Genomic DNA, 18,057 nt, shown 5'->3' with positions numbered 1-18,057 from the left:
ACTTGACTTGAATGTCATTCACCTGATGAGAGGATAAACGCAAGTTTTCCGACTTGACTAGAACATCAAATTTGGCACCGAAGTAAATCTCATTAAAAGGTCTCAGGTTATGAGGGTTGAAGACGTCAACTTCAAAGGGATCTTTATTTCGCAGAGAATTTTCTTTCATGAAGTTTCTCAGAATTTCTCCCAGAGTATCTCTCACAGATTTCAAAATCAGGTGAATCCTAACATCTTCACTCTGGTACTTGATGCAAGAGTCTTGATGCAAGGTGTATTTTAGTTACACCTAGTTTAGCTTGTCTGTGAAAAAAATTGTGAAAACTGTGGCCACAAGTGATTAATTGGTGTGATGATATTGAACTAATAAGAGAAAAATACGTGTATCATGCTGGAATAGTGTGATTCTTATAGACTTAGCTTGTTTTTTCCTAGAATTTATCCTTAAGTTTGAACTTTACACTAACACTACCTAGCGGCACTGCATTCTCGTGTTCCTGGTTGCATTCTGTTATCCAAGTTGCGTTCTATTACCTGTTACCTGAGTTGCGTTTTATTTGGTGTTGCCTTGATATCAGTGCCTGAAAGTTGCAGAATGCCACCAAATAGACCCCGACGCCGCGCCGATATGTCGGTAGCGCGCCGCCGAAAACAAAACGGTGGCGCGCTCCCGCGAGTGCGTCCGCGCGCTGTCGCCGCCGCGGATTCTATCGGCGGTCGTAGCACTAATACGCCGCCGTTTTTTTTCGCTCTTTTTTGCTTATCGATATCATCCTCCGGGCTTCAACCGTCATCCCGGCTAATCTGCTTCTTAAAGATAAATACTGTGATTACTGTCATCTTGGGCTCGCCATGTATATCGGTTTGTTGGAAAGAGAAGAAGAAATTTTTCTTGAAACGAAAATTCTACCTAGCACTTTAAAATTCTGTTCATTTTCTTTCTGATTTTTCGGATGAAAAGAGGTAGGTAAAAGAGCATAAGGCAATTCAGGATGTTATCATAGGCAGCTCAAACAATCTGCTTAAGTAAAGACCGACTTTGGTACAATGTATTATTTTTTTTTTTCCATAACAAGGCAATTTGTATCAAGGGAGTTGCCATAGAAACTTCGAAAAAGGCTCATTCGACTGGACATTTGAATAGCTAGTGCCCTTTTTAATAGTCGAAAGTGATCGGAAGGCAGCTAACACACCTTCCACGCCCACCATTTCCCCAAACACATCCAATAAAAATTTTAAGATAGCCATTTTGTTCAGAATAATTGATTTCCAGAGAGAAAATATGTTTTTGAGGAGGTTACTCCCCCACAACCCTTACGGCAAGGGTTTTAAGTTATGCTCTAGGGGTATATAAGAACGATGTTGGAACAGTGTATTATTTTTTTTTCTTTAGAGGAGCGTACTTCTTATCAAAGAAGTTGTCGTAGAAACTTCGAAAAGGGCCCATTCAATTGGAAATTGGAGTGGCTTTTGCCCTTTTTAATTGTTAAAAGTGATCGGTAGACAACTAACACCCCTTCCTTACCCGCCATTTCTCAAAACATTTTCAATCAAAACTTTGAGATAGCCATTTTGTTTAAAGTAGTTGAAAATTCTGCAGATTAGGTGTTAGAGGATGACAACCACCCTCAAAGCCCTTAGAATAAGGGTTTTAATTTATGCCCTGGGGGCATATAAGGTGTTTATAGAAAGCGTTGTCGTAGAAACTTAAAAAGGGATCATTCACTTGGAAATCGAAAGGCTTAGTGCCCTTTCTAATAATCGAAAGTGATTGGGAGCCTTGACATTTTTACAGTAAAGATTGATGTGGGTATTATTTATCATTTTTTGTTGTTTTTGTTGTTTTGACCAGGCCACTTCATATCGAAGGAACTGTCGTAGGAACTTCGAAAAGGGGCTCATTTGATTGAAAATAGAAAGGACTGATGTCCTTTTTAATAGTCGAAAGTGATTGGAGGGAAATTAATCCCCTTTCCACGCCCACCCTCCCATTTGCTTTATGTTTAAAAGTAAATGTTGCCTTAAGATTAAATCAAAATATACTGTGTTAATGCTATTTCTCAATAAGGCATCTCAGCAGTATCCTAAGAATGACTGAGGGTATTATGTTCAAACTTCGGGGCTACTTCTGCTCCTAAGATTTAACCAAATCAAAATAGCGTGAGTGTATCCAAGCTATCATAGAAAGTAAACAGATTTTTTTTTGGGAATGGTATCAAGTTTTCCGTTTCAGGTTAACTAGAGGAGGTATGAAACTAAATTAAACATATTTATTTGTATCCATATTTTTAAAAGGGTTTATGTTGTTTAAAATTGCTGAAAATTTTTTTCCAGCATACAAATAGCAGGCCAAACTATTAATTCTTAAAAAAAAACGAAAAGTTTCAAATTATTATTTTCTTTTTCACTTAAAAGACTATTTACATATAAAGTTAAGAGAAATTAATTAAAAAAAACTTTTTTCACAAAATAATTTTTTCAAAGAAAAGTAAAGAACTCAATTAAACAAAAAATTAATGAAAATTAAATTAAATAATCTACCATACGTGAAACTACCACAAATCAGAATCGATAAATAAATGAAACCCAAAACGAACATAAATTACAATAAATAACCGAGTCAAACTCAAAACGAGCAGAAATTACTATAAGTTGGGCTCAAAACCCCTATGACTTCCCAAGGCTAGAACATAATTTACACTCTACTGAAATAAATACAAATGAATGCGCATGGTCAGTTTAATATACATATACTGATATTAAGTAATCAAAATATTAATATTATTTGATTTATTAAAGTTATAAAAGTAAAAACATTTTTATGTTTTTCAGTTAAGCGCAAATTATGTTCTGCCTTGGGGAAGGCATAGGGGTTTTGAGCCAAACTTTATGTTCACTTCTGCTCGTTTTGAGTTTGATTTGGTTATTTATTGTAATTTCGGTTCGTTTTGGCTTTCATTTTTTTATCGATGCTGATTTGTGGTAGTTCTCCGCTTGGTAGATTATTTGATTTAATTTTGCTCATTTTTGTTTAATGGAGTTCTTTACTTTTCTTTGAAAAACTTATTTTGTAGAAAAAGTTTTTTTAATTAATCTGGAAAAGAGCTAGAGCTAGTATAGAAATATATCTATAGAAATGAATTACATTTTTTTGAAAAGTGAGCTGAGCACACTGAAGTTGAAGTAGCCTTAAACTTTGACTTGAAACTTCATAACTTAACCACTTCTTTCAGAAAAGAATTTTGGAGGGTTATTCCGTGTTGATAAGAAAAGAGGGTAAAGGTGGAGTTTAGTTCCCCTGCAGTGTAAGGCGCAGGAGCCCTATGGTAAACGTGCGGGTTTGTTCTCCCTTATAAAAAGAACTTATTTCAGCAGATACAAAAAAGGAGCCCATTTGCGGCATTCTGTGGGACCTCAAGGTCCAATGCTAGTATCAGATCTCACTTTTGTTACATCAATTGTAACTAAAGTGATGTAACCGCTGATTTAAAATTGTTGGTGTTGTTAAGCCATGGTATCTGCCTTATATACAGTGTTTTCTTGAGGTTGCTGCTTGTTTTTTTCCCTTTCTTTTAGTATGTACTTGATGAACAGGAGATGTTTGAACTTCAACCTTTGAAAGTTATACACACATTAGCACAAATCATTAACAAGAAGGAAATGACTAAACACGGGATTTTATAGGAACAATGCGATGCTAAACATAAAGACAACATAGGTTTCTCTGGGTCTAGTGGCTAAAAATGAGAATTCTACTCGGTCTGATCGACGGTGAACAAAAACACTTTCCGCACGGCGGAACAAATCCCTGTTTTGTCATATTGTTATTGTATGTTTTTAGCCAACCATTTAAATATCCTTACTAAAATCAAGTTGAGGTTGAACGTGCTTGGTGAAGTGGAATTTTTATTATTATTTTTAATCAGAAAAATCAGCGCGCGGTGGGGCGCCGCCGGATATAAAGCGGGGGCTCGCCGCAAAAAGATAGGTGGCGCGCGGAGGGGTGCCCCGCCGCCGATACTAAATCACACAAAAGCCGCCGTCATGTCGGCTCGGCGCGGTATCGGGGACTAAAGGCGAGCCCCATTATTTTTTAGGTTGATGAATTAAAAATTAAGAAAGTTATCCTGCAAAAGTCATATGAGAGAAAAGGAACCGGCCAAATTCAGTTTAGAAATGATGTTTCAAAAGCTGACTGTATAAAGAGGACAAAGCTGTATGAAGTACTTCATGCCCAATGAGCTAATGGTGAAGAAAACCTAGTCATTCCAGGCAACAGAATTGTTCCAAAAAACGTGCCCACCTCCACAGCGCCAGCTGCAATGGAGGCAAACTAGATGATTCTCAAAGAAATATAGATAGTAGTGTAAATAGCCCTGTGTCTTCTAATGTTGAAATAAGTACTATTGACAAATCAAGTGAATCTTTTTACAGTGCAAGATCAGTAAGCTGTATTCTTTCCTAGCAGACTATTTTCATGACTGATGATTCAAACCACAGCAGCAGAGTCTGGGGAATGTAATGATCTGGATAATAATGCACACAGCCCAAATAAAAGTTGCACACATTGGTTGAACAATGGTCTGAAAGTTGTCTTCAGTAACATAGATTGTTTAACATCAAAGCTCCATGAGATAAAATATGCCATTTTGACAGAAAAATCTGACATTTATGCTTTCTGCAAGATTAAACCTAAATGGACCAATACTCCTCTTGGGGATACCCAGATCCAGATACCCGATTATACCCTGGTCACTAACTTATCTAGAGAAGGAGGAAGAGGAATAGCCATGTACATCCAAAGCTCTCTGAAGGTAGGAAGCATAGATATTAATTCAGATTATGAGCCATATATTGAACAAGTGTGGATATCTGTCCTCCTACCCTGTGGGCCTTTTTTACATTGGTTGCATGTATAGAGGCCCCAGTTCCCCTAGCCTTGAATCCTCCCTACTTGCTATGAGTACTTCAATTGATATTAAAATGAAGCTACAAGGAAACATAATTATTGTTGGTGATTTTAATCTCCCAAATATTCAATGGGTCAACGGATTTGGTTTTTCTGAAAATACTTTAATAAGACCGTTCCTAGAGTGCCTATTTAATCATTCTTTGTACCAGGCAGTTAACTTCCCGACAAGACATAGAAATGGTCAGAACCCTTTGCTACTTGATCTTCTACTAGCAAAAGACCAAGAGCCTATAATAAGCATCAAGCCCCTACCACCATTTGGAACTAGTGACCACATTGTCATAATTTGCAGTTTTAGACTGCATCCTCAAAGACTAGAATTTACAAAACACGTGTACACTGATTACAGTCTAATTTGTCAGGAACTGACTCAATGTGATTGGTCTTTCATTGAGAATACAGATGTGGAAGAGTCATGGACAACTATGAAAAGAATATTATTGAAGGCTACTGAAAATCACTCTTCTACAAAATAGAAAAAGAAACAAAAAACGCTCCCGTATATCACAAAAGAAATTAAAAAGGCCAGGAACAGAAAAAGAAATACTGGAAGCTGTACACAAAGAATCAAAACCAGGCTGACTATTACACAAAATATAAACAGGCGCGTAACCAGCTGAAAAGTCTCACCAGAAATACCACCAAGAAGTATGAGGAATCAGTGGCAGCTGTAACAAAAACTAAACCTAAGAAATTTTGGAGGTATGTGTCATTGGGTAAGCCTGGAAGGCATTCTGTCACTCAACTTGTACAAGATAGATCAAAAGTCTGCAACCCAAGGGAGATAGCTAATGCATTAAATAAGCAGTTCATTTCAGTATTCACAGTTGCAGATAATGCCCCACTTCCAGACCCCCCACAGTACAAAATTCAAAAAAGTATGCCACCCATCAATATTACTAAAGTAGATGTAGAGACTTGACTAAAGAAGATTAACCCAAATAAATCAACAGTACCTGACAGAGTGCCCCCTCAGCTTAGCGAAAGCGTTCGATAAAGTATGTCACAGGAGACTAAATACTAAACTCCACGCAATAGGCCTCCACCATAAAGTCATAAATTGGATGATGCAATTTCTTACCAACAGGAAGCAGGTGGTAAGAGTATTTGGGGATGGTGGATCAATTTTCTTCTCAGAATCAGCGGGTGTAGAAAGCGGAGTACCCCAAGGCACGGTTTTGGGCCCAACTTTATTCAACATCTATATTAATGATGCATCTTCAATCATAAAGAATAAGATGTGCTTATATGCTGATGATTTCAAAATAATCGGTCCAATTTATGGTCCCAAAAGTACCAAAGACATACAAGCAGATCTCAATGCACTCTCAACATGGGCAAAAGCCTGATGACTAGAATTTAATATCCAGAAATGCAGGGTCATACACTTTGGAGCAAACAACCCTCTCAGCCAGTATTTTATAGAATCCAATGGTGGTTCTAAACAACCACTTACAACCAGTCACTGCAAAAAAGATCTGGGAGTCTTGGTTGATAACAAGCTCAAATTCAACTTACACATGCAGTCTGCAGTAGCCAAAGCCAACCAAACTCTCGGTATAATAAAGAGAATGTTCTGCAGTAGAACTCCAGCAGTGATTACTAAGCTCCTAAAGGGCCTGATCCAACCAAAATTAGAATTTGGGATGTCCATTGCCATACCAGTTAACAAGCTTGACCAATCAATTCTGGAATTGGTGCAGTGGCAAGCAATAAAATGCATAAGGGGTTTTCAAAATTTGCCATATTCTACCAGACTCCAGAGGCTCAATATACCATCTCTCACATACCAACGTAAGCAAAAGGATGTATTGATGACATACAAATTGATCTGCAACAACAATATCATCCCTGACTTATTCCAGTTAGATAATTTGTCAAGAACAAGAGGGTACCCCCTGAAGCTCTACCTGAAATGTGCTAATACAAGGCTGCAAAACAAATTTTTCTCCAACTGTGTGGTTGGCCTATGGAATTCCCTTAGCCAGAATGCAGTCATGTCTCCTAATACCGAAGCCTTTGAGTCAGCTGTTGACAGAGATTGGTGCAGCAAGCCATGGTGCACAGTTTGGGATGTGCCCAATGACCAGAGTCACCATCATCATCATTGACTGGCGTCTACAGGATTCATCCTTATTGCTGGCAAGTGTGATTTAAGGTAACACTGTAAGTAAGAAGTGTGCATTGTGCTTCCTGATTTAATTCAAAATCCCCTCCCCAACATTTGCTGAATGTTCACCTTCCCTAAGCAAGGGGCTGTCATCCCTAATGACAAAGGTATTGGATGTTTTGACTACTTTGAGCAAAATATGTATTTTGTATTTTTGATCAAGGTAGAGGGAACATCTATGAAGGACAGGGAAGGGGGGGGGGGTTAGGTGGCACTATAATTTAGCTAAGATGAAAGTGAAAATGTCACTTGATGCCTTTTTTATGCTCTTTTGTAATACAATAATTGCTTCTGGGGCTAGTATCTTGAACCCCTAAAGGGGCCCCAAAGATATTTCATTTTTTTAACCACACAAAGAAGTTATCAACACTAGTTAAGTTATTGAAAAGTGGTTAAAAACATATCACTAGTTTAGAAATAAGTTGTTCAAGAGTAATATATTCCAAAAATACTTATTTATAACAATTCAAACCTCATTTATTAGGTAACTCAAATATAAACTGTTTTCCTACCATTTCAAGTTTTTCAAATGCCATCAACAAAAACAGCATTGCATTTTATAATTCAAAACTTTACTGTTGACAATTCAGAGTATATATTTGCATATTAGGGGGGGGGGGTAGTGGGGTAAATTTCATGGAAACTTTACAGTGGGCCATATAATTTAGCTAGGATGATAGTGAAAATATCATTTGATGCATTTTTCATGCTTTTTCATAATTAATTTAAAATACCTCTGGGCCCCTTTAGGGGCTCAAGATACAATCAGCCACAGAAGCAATTATTGAATTATGAAAGAGCATAAAAAAGCATCAAATGACATTTTCACTTTTATCTTAGCTAAATTATAGTGTCACCTAGAAATTTACCAGCAGTAAACAAGAGTGCAGAATAGCCTAGGGGCTGGTTCATCTAAGCACCTTTGCCTCTTGAAAAGTGCACACTAGAACTTCTAATTTCCAATCAAATGAACCCTCTCCAAAGTTACCTGGTAAAGTTCTATGAAATCATATTATTAAGTTAGGACTAAAGTGAATACACCATACAATGCCTTTTTTATGCTGATTACGAATATAATAAGCATTTCTAACGGAAATGAACTTCAGCCCCCCCTATAGATGGCAATTCAGGGTTAGATAAGGTTGGGTTAGGTATAGCCTATATAGAGGGGGAGGGGGCTGAAATAAATTTCTGATAGAAATGCTTATTATATTCGCAATAAGCATAAAAAATGCATTGAATGGTGTATTCACTTTAGTCCTAACTCAATAATATAATTTTGTAGAACTTTACCAGTTACCCTTCCATATGAAGCAGCTCAGGGAAAAAAGATAGCCCAAATAAATAATGCATTGAAGCCTCATAAAACTGTAGCCTACTAGTCTATAGGCAATACTAGCCTAGAGCATTGTCTCTGATATATTGTATCAAATTTAGGAGGCTAGAGTCCAATGTTTAGGGGTAAATTTTTCATTAGGCCTATTCACATTATTGACTTACAAATAAAGTAAACATACCACTTGAGGCCTTTTTAATGCTCTTTCTAAATATAATAATCATTTTTGTTGGAAATGAACCCCCCACCCCTAAATCAACCAATTCAGGGTATATATTGGCACATTAGGGGTGGGGGGGGGGGAAAGTTTAAACTTACCTCTCATTTACATCAGAAATAAAATTTACCCCTAGGCCTACCCCCCTAATGTGCAAATATATACCCTGTGTGTACATAAAGATTGGTATATATAGGGGTGGCAGTAAAATTCATTTCTGACAAAAATGATTAGCCTATTAAGCATATATTTGGAAAGAGCATAAAAAAAGGCATCAAGTGGTATGTTTACTTTATTTGTAAGTCAATAATATGAAACAAAAAATTTACCTGCTTAGGAGTTCATCAAATACTTTTCCAACATTATTTATTATCCAAGTCAGTGCTTCCACTTTGTTCCTATTAGATTTCTGTTCCGTCTTTTTGAAAATCCTGAAAATTCCGACACCCTACCACAGAAAATCTGACTATTTTTCTGACACCGTGGTGGTCCAAAATCCGACAAATGTCCGAATCGAACCGAAAAATCTGACAAAAGTCCGATTTTGACAAAAGGCTGAAAAAGATGCAGCGAGTCGCCATTCAGTTCCCCAATCCGATCCTGCTACTCCCGCTTTCATCCTTTTGGCCCTTCTTTTAGCACGCAGCCGCGCTAGAAATTCCTTGCGCTGACGACGCAGCTATTTGAAGTTCAGACACCATGGACCATTAGCCAAGACACTAAGTTTTCAAAACGCCGTCAACCGCTTCAAGAAGAAAAAGAAGTTGCACCGAATTCGGAATTTCAACGAAAAACCGAAATTGTGAACCAAAATCCCTCTTCTTGGCGTAAAAAAAGCATGTTTATTTTGTTTTCCATTCTATTTTACCTTCTGCTTTGCCTTTTTTTTCCATCGGATCAAATGGCCGAAAGCATCTTCTACTTCTTCTTGGGCTGCTGTGTGGTGATCTTGACCACGTTTTAGACAGTGTTATACCTTATGGGCCTAATGGTCCAGTCCAGTACAGGCTCTCTACGAAGGGGACGAACGCAGTGACGATTTCAAGAATGCTTAGCTACTCATGAGTATTCATTTATTGGAAAACTGGTATAAAAAAATCAGACTATTAATGTAAAAAAAGTATGGCAGTCTTTGGCAATGGTTTTGCATATTCAAAAGAAAAAAAAAAGACAAAAAAAAACGCTTTAGCTGATGCCTTGTAGATTCCATAGGACTATGGAATAGTCCATAGTCAATACAAGTCCATAGGACTATGCTCAAACGAATGATGTAAGCCTGATTGTAGAAGCATAAGAAAATGTATCTCTTTTCCGCTCTCAAGATAAGCCCGCGATTTTCGCCGTGTACGAGACATCCGAAACAGTGGTAAAGTAATGCAAAACAGGGTTTTCGATTTTTGTTTTCTTTTAGGAGAGATACTTGCAGCTTAAACATTCACTTATGATTCTTACCCTCTTACGTCGTTCCTCTGCACCTAACTTAAACTACAGCTGCAGTTCCACTAGACTGAACGCACTCGTCTGCCGTCGTGTTTGCTCTAACACACTTGAGTCGTGTTAATATGAGAGCAACGACCTCGAAGGTGCGCGATACATGTTTCTTTCTTTTCATGCCAGACTTGGCCTGCCTGATAGAGGTAAGGGTCACACTTTTGAGCGAATTCCCATGGTCTGTTTTTACGTCTTTCAACGTAGAAAAGAACTGCTCGACAACTGCGTTCGAAAACGATACTGCACAACCTCAACCATGTTGGGGAATCTCTGTGTACCATTTGGCGTTTTCAAAGAAGCCACATGGAGCCAGAAATCACAGACGTCTGTCACATCTGGAAGATCAAAAATCAGTAGACTCCGCTATTCTTCTATAATTTTCTGTGCATCCCATGATGGTGCCTTATACTGCTGAAGGATATTTTGGAGAAGAGTGACAGCACCAATATCGAAAGCTGTCACAGGGTCAAGTGTTTTACACAATGTAAACAGTTCATCTTCAATGGAAATTGCTGCTGGATTTGCTTCACCACCTCTACATACAACTTCCAAGCACATTCATAGATGACTTTCACTTCACGCTCATCTGCTTTTGTACTCGGGTCTGATTGCAAGGTCTGAAGAGACTCGTGAGCTGCAACTCCCAAGTACACATCTTCCACTGCAAGGTATTCACTTGCGTTGTTGGGGTCAAGATTCCAAGGCAAGGTTGATCTGACGTAGCTGGTCTTCATGACATTCATGGCCAGTTTTCTCAAGAGTATCTCCACCTCTAATTTTATTTTGTGGAACAACGGTTTTTCACTTTGGAAAAGAAGATTGAAATCTGTAAACAGCTCCAGTACATAGAGCTGGAACTCAAGCTGAATCCGAAGCAGTGGATTCTTTAGGGCTTGCCATGCCCTGTCGTTTGCGTGAGTGGGATCTTCAGCTACTACTAACTGAAAGTAGCTACAAAGTGCATCCCAATTCTGCAATAGTCGCTGAACACACATCCAAAGTGATAGCCAACGTGTCTGACCTGGGGCAAGCACATTCAGGACTGGAATGACAGTAAATAGCTGATGTAGTTCAAACTCAGAGCGCCTTTTGGCACTCATGTTGAAGTGATTTTATACAGTCCAACATAGATCTTCCAGTTGCTTTGGCAATTGTTTGCAAGCATAAGAAGCCACCAAATGAATGGAATGGCTGCTGCACTTGACACACATCACAGATGGGAATTTTTCTTTGATTCTGCTGACAACAGAGTTCCCACACCCAAACATAGTATTGCAAGTGTCTGCACAGAACCCAATCCAGTTCTCCGTAGGTCTCTTTTTATCTTCAAGAACTTTGCATAGCAGATTGAAAATAGTTTCCACCTTCCCTTCAGGACACTCAACCATATCTAGAAGGTCGACTTCTACTTCAAAATCCTTATTGCAGAACAAAACTGCAATTGCAAGTTGTTTTTTTACTGCCACATCAGTTTATTCATCAATAATGATAGAAAAAGGCGTCAATCTCAACTGATAACACAATACTTCATTGTAGTGCGGTCCTAATGCCTGTCTGATCACATTTGTCACATTTTGCTTGCCAAGCCTAATTTTTTCAACAACAGCTTTGTGTGGCAAACTTTTCAGAAAAGGTACAAGAGTTTCTATAAATGGTAAAGGCAGATTGTTTTCGACAATGAAAGCAGCAAACTTGGCCTTTAGGCTTTCTTCTTCGTTTTTGTCTGTAGTAAGGACATGATCAATCCTTGTAGTGAGCTTTCTTGAAACCTCTAATTTCCTTACACTTTCACTGTGCTTTGCACTCTTTGCATGTTTTTGAAGTTCAGATTTACCACAGCACAAGGACTGACTGAAGTGCGAACAGAAAGTCTTTTCCTCAGAAGACTTGTCCTTTGCAAGCCACCCTTTAAATTCAGGGACGTTCAGCCAGCTGTGTCCGAATTTGGCTTTTTTCCTCTGAGCCCTCTTTCTTTTGAAGGATCTTTTTTCTTCTCCCTTTCTTTTCCGCCTTTCTTCCCCACTAAGATATTCAATGTCAGTTTCAGAAGATGACAAGCTGTCTGACATGATGGTACTTCCTGCAACGAGACTTGATAAGTAAAATGTAATAAGTGTATTACAGCAAAGGATCTATAAAGTATGCTTTACTTCAAAAAGAAAGAAATTCACTGTCTGTTCACTGTTGAAAGCTGGTCTTCTTAAATCGGAATTTCATTTTAACAGAGATAATAGCAAAAGATGAACATGTGAAGCACATTGAATAATTGTGTATATTATATTTAATTAATCTCGTATATGATATTTTTGCTGTTTTCAATACAGTTTGACTAAATTGTAGCTTTCTTGATCTCAATAGTAAGAAAAAAAGAAAAAAAAACGAATGTGAATTATATAGCCTATGACACTTTTTGATATATTAAAACAAAATTAATCTATGACACTGGCTACACCAACCTGAAAAAGCCTGTGCAAATCTACTGTACGATAGTCAGAGTAGCTTTAAAGGAAATTGAAACCCTCTTGACTTTTTAAACCTTCCTTGTAGGATACCCTAGCTATAGTCAGTAAGGAACTCTACTCTTTTGAGACTATCGTGCAAGAGAGCCATATTTGCCTGATAAGTGGATATGCTACTATTTAGTGAAAGCCCAAAATGAGATATAGTCATGAGAGAGCTAATTTCCACCTAGGAGAAGATCTACCGATTTTTCTCCTACGTGGAAGTTAGCTGTGCTTGGGAATAATTTCACTTGGGCATTACTGACAAGAGACAGATTCTCTCATTAGAGAAAGTTGCCTGGGCTGGGTGATGATCGCAAAATAGTAGAATTCCTGACTGGTTAGCTATAGCCTACTGCCCAGAGAAACTTTTTTTCTCCTTCCAAACCCCGGTTCCAGACACATGCAGCCCATGCAGGGTAGATGTAGGCTACATTTAGGCTATCCTGCTTGGTGCGGACTCCATTTATTCTGTTCTGAGTGGCCATAGTGCTGCTCAGGATAGCTACGATGGTTCAAGTGTGCTTTGCAGATCAGTTCTGGACAAATTCTGGGTAATTTCTCTGTTAGAATTAAACTTGACTTCAAGAAGAGTGCCAGATTTACCAGTCGTTTACTGATCTACATAACAAGACCCAGACACAACATGCATTCTTCTTTTGAGTAGGCTATTTTGAGATTTTAAAAAAATCTGAACCTGTGAAGCCCATGGTGTCACTAAACCATGGTGGCCTAGCTCTCCTGTAGGCTACTATGTTGGCAATAGACTTTCTAATCTTATACTGGCATTGGAAAAAAGTCTCTCCTTAACTTTCCTCAGATCTTGAAATTAACTGAAATATCAGAGCAGATTGAAGCACAGCATGAACATATTTTCAAAAATTGTGCCTTGTCAAACTTTCGCCGCTAAAGCTAATGACTTTCTGAAAATCCCTAACAGAATTGGCCTTCTAATTTTACTAGTTTGAAAATCCTTTTTTATTGGAGTTGGAGACTCCAGTAATCTAGAAAAATACACAAATCTGAAAAATATCTGTTTTTACTGAAAATCCGACAAAATTCCGAATTCCGACACGATATTTTTTTGTCCGACAAGAGGGCCGAAAATCCGACAATGTCGGAAAAATCCGACACAGTGGAAGCACTGATCCAAGTACAGATGGGAAGCTTTACCTTATCAGATGAATGCAAACTTGGGCCTTCCCCTCCATTAGAAGATTGTACCAATCGCCTTTTTCCTAATCTGATTAGGAAAAATCACGTCGTTTGCTGATTTCTCACGTTGAGCATAAAATTGGCATTTCTTACGCTGTAATCGTAAAAAGCAAACTACGTTTCAACCGTTACCTTCTAGCATCCATTTACAACGCCACAGCCCTTCCACATCTACTTTACAGTGCTTCTTTCTGGAGATTTTTTACAGTTACAGATAAAAAGCACCTACGATCAATCTTCTTCAGATTTGCTAAATATTTTCTACATTTGCCCCCTTGGACAAGAAACCATAAAATTATTCATTTGTATAAGCTATCTGACCCTAATATTAGCATTAATAAATCTGTATCCCATTTTCAAAGTAAGTTTAATCATCCATGGTCAACAATTTGTTCACAATAGTTTTTGTATATTAATGTAATGCATATAGTCACTGCTTGTATTAATGCAATGAAGAGTTTTCTTTTGTCATGTGTTTGAATTTTCAATGTGTGTTTGTGTCCTTCTTTTTCTTCTTTTTTTTCTTTTTTGTTTTCTTTAGTGATTACTCCGTCTATTGTACCTTTTGTACCTTTTTTTGACGGGCAATAAATGAATAATAATAATAATAATAATAATTACTCTATTTTTCAAAATTTCTTTCGAGGCAAAAGTGGGTGTTGGGATTGAAACTTCGTCTTCACTATCTGGTTCATCAATATTATCTTGGGTCAATTGCTTATTTGAGGATCTTTTCATTATGTCAAATATTTTGAATTCTATATGCTATTTCTTCCAAAATAGTTATTGACTTATAGGTTTTAAGTAAGGTTTGACTGTCTTAATTCTTAGACTGAGTGAAGTCTTCTTTCGTTCTGCTTTTATAGCAATTCAGAAAACTTACATTTTACCTAGCAGGGCTGTTGGAGAATTTTAATACATTAGTACTATTTTGTCTTTGTCATATTTTTACATGCATAAGAAATCTTTCTTGCGCAAACAATTGGCCTATTTTTTTTTATCCCCTGTGTTACTTCTATTCGTTGGTTAGGCTTAACTGTTTGTAGAATTATTAATTCTATTTGGTATCAGACTCTTATTGATATTAAAACAAAATTAATGATCGGCTATTCTAAAATAAGTGCGAATCTTGGCCGTTACAACCAGAGAGCCTTGGCAAAGCTTTTCTCGAGTTATTGTGACCATTCTATTTCGTTTTATTCTGGTCTTCATCCAATATATCCGATATTGCAAATTTCTTCTTTTTATTCCTAGGTCTTACTCGAAACAAAACCTTGTTAGAAAGTACTATGCAACAGATTTTATTCCCGTCTTCAATCGTTTGGGCCACAATTTTTGTAAAAATGTTCCTTTTGTGCGAGGTCCTTACCATCGCCTAGTCCGCTTACATAGTTAGTGAGTTATTGTTAAACATGTGCGTTTTTTTTTTACTTCACTGCCATTTTCCTGTACAGGGGGGTTTATAAAAAAAATTGTTATTATCAATGTTATTGATATAAGGCTTTGGTGGTTTCAACTTATATTTTCTGTTTTTAGTTCACAGCTTATATTATTCTTAATAGATAAATAGAAATTACGGTTGTATGTTCGAAATGCAGTCCTGCCAAAATGAAAAGGCCTGATGATATCCAAGCTGCTATGTCAGAAAATTATCCTATATATAATTCAAGTAATTCTTTTCAGAGTCTTATGTTTACAAACTTACAAATAAATTTTTGAAACTAAAACAAAAAAATAAATAAAGAGCCATATTAAAACTTAAGACGATCAAAAAAAATATATTTCTTGGTTCTTGCTCTTGCTTATTGATTTTTTTTTTATACCAATTTGGGTTTCCTAATCGAAGAATAAAAAGAAGAACTGGTCATGGTGTCAGGAGAACAACAGACCTTTTTTAGACTCTCAACTCATTGACTGAAATGAGCCCAAATTGAAATATACATAGACGCGGTTTTCTAAGGATGTGGAACTTATTTTCATCGGCCCTTTTGATAGGAAATCTAATACAGTGAAGTGTTCCTACCTCCTCAGGTAGGTAGGAGAAACGGCAGAGGCATCATATTCTCCTTTGCCATTCCAAAAGGAAGTGAAAACAGTCCTACTAAGTACCTCAAACTATTCAAACAAGGTGTCTAGCATTCTTCAAATTTGGTCTTCAAACAATACAAACTATAAAAGTGGAATCAGAAAGAGTTTAAACCATTGAAGAGTATGTTACTAATCTTAAGCTAAATGCATAGAACTGTGGTTATGATCAGCAGGTTAAAATGTTGAGAGATCAGGTTTTTATGGGTTGAAAAACGAAACACTTCTTGTTGAATATGGAAGCCTAACGTTGGATAGAGCTATCTTGAAGTGCAGGTGATTCCAGGAAACCCAAATACAACCCAGAACCACGAATGATGGAGCCAAACAGATTATCAAAAAAGAAGTTGATATATTTGGTAAAATAGTAACCGATAGTTGTAGTATATTAAATGTGGATTCTGGATCACCTAGATCACCCCATCAATTTATCCTCTTTTCAATTGAATTCACACCATTTTAAATGAAAATTCCTGACATTTTTACAGTTTCCCGTCCTAAACTTTAAGATCAAAACAGGTCTTATTAAATAAGACTTTCTTACTATACTACTGATAAAACTGTAATAACTTAATATAATTCAATTTTAGTGGATGGTTCAATATCAATATCTAAATAATTTAGATTATTTTTATTTTATCTTTCAATAACCTTTAAAATCATACCTTTATCTATTTTTTTATAATTTCTTTTTTAGATCAGCTGCTTTAGAATAAAAATGCTTAGGTGCAAATAAATCAACTATTTCACCTTTAAAATCAATAATAATAACGAGTTTATTTCCATATTTAGTTTTAACACATTTCATTCCTTTAATTGAGTATTCGATTCCAATATCTAAATCTTCTTTCTTAACAGTTCGATTATATTTATTTTCCATTTTCATTTCGCTTACAAGTTTCTCCTTTGATTAGTATTAATTGAAAAAAAAAATTCCGAAAAATAAGTTTTTCAAAGACAAGTAAAGGCCATTTTAAACTTCAGGTCAGGAGATATGAATACCTGTTAAAATTCAAAATCAAAACGACCAGAAATTACTATTAAAGAATAAATGAAACCCAAAACGAACAGAAATGAAATAAACAATCATAGCAAAAAACATACAACAAGTAATAATATAAATGAATAAATAGATCTTAAAGTGAGTAATGCTTAGATTGAATAAGAAAATCAAGCTTAAAACGAAAAAAAGTATAAATGAAACTTAAAACGAACAGAAATTAACTAAACAATCAATGCGAACAAACATACAATATATATTAATGTAAATAAATAAAAAAATCTTAAAACGAGTGAAACTTAAATTGAATATGCAAATCAAGTTTGAATCGAATAAAATAACTACAAACAAGAGTTTGGGTATCGCCTCACTGCAGAAGCCTAAAACCTACTGCGTCATTGGCGCCTTACTGAAAGTTATATGAGTCTTGAACAGTCTTGAAAAGTATAAACAAAATCAAATTGAATATTAGATATATAATGATATTAATTGTTGAAAGATCCATCAGTTCAAGATTTTTTTTCACTGTAATTTTTATTTTCATTTTCAATGATGTAAGAACTGGAAAAGAAAATGCTGTAAGAACTGGTGAAAAAAAAAATCATAGTACCCTTTTTAATAGTCGAAAGTGATCGGAGGGCAACTTACCTTATATACTTGGGGGCAAATAAGGTTTTTATAGAAGGCGTTGTCATAGAAACTTCAATAAAGGCTCATTCGATTGGAAATTCGAAGGGCTAGTACCCTTTTTAATATTCGAAAGTGATTGGAGGGAAACTAAGCCCCCCCCCCCAGCAGTCCCCCAAACACATCCAATCAAAATTATGAGATAGCCATTTTGTTCAGCGTAGTTGATTTCCAGATAGAAAATATGTTTTTGAGGAGGACACTCCCCAAAAACCCTTAGGGCAAGGGATTTAAGTTATGCCCTGGGGGCATATAAGGTTTTTATAGTAGGCGTTGTCGTAGAAACTTCAAAAAAGTTATATTGCCCTTTTAATAGTCGAAAGTGATTGGAGGGCAACTAGCCCCCCCCCCCCCCCACGCCCATCATTCCCCCAAAAACATCC

General features: G+C 36.6%; 1 protein-coding gene across 1 annotated transcript in view; it reads right to left on the bottom strand.

Moving 5' to 3' along the window:
* LOC148953178 (uncharacterized) overlaps positions 1 to 16,873 on the bottom strand; it is a 62,657-nt gene extending 45,784 nt beyond the window's left edge. The window contains exons 1-2 of the mRNA XM_089087896.1: positions 16,738 to 16,873; positions 13,861 to 13,925 (exon numbers count right to left, since the gene is read on the bottom strand). Coding sequence (XP_088944022.1) covers positions 13,861 to 13,925; positions 16,738 to 16,873 — 201 coding nt within the window. The remainder of the gene's footprint in view (positions 1 to 13,860; positions 13,926 to 16,737) is intronic.
* Positions 16,874 to 18,057: the final 1,184 nt, after the last annotated feature.

Source organism: Artemia sp. Qi Xiang Cuo, chromosome 4, assembly GCF_049724085.1.
Source record: "Artemia sp. Qi Xiang Cuo chromosome 4, ASM4972408v1, whole genome shotgun sequence".
NCBI lineage: Eukaryota > Metazoa > Arthropoda > Branchiopoda > Anostraca > Artemiidae > Artemia > Artemia sp. Qi Xiang Cuo.
The sequence above is the reverse complement of the archived record's forward strand: the minus strand, read 5'-3'. Positions and strand labels throughout refer to the sequence as shown.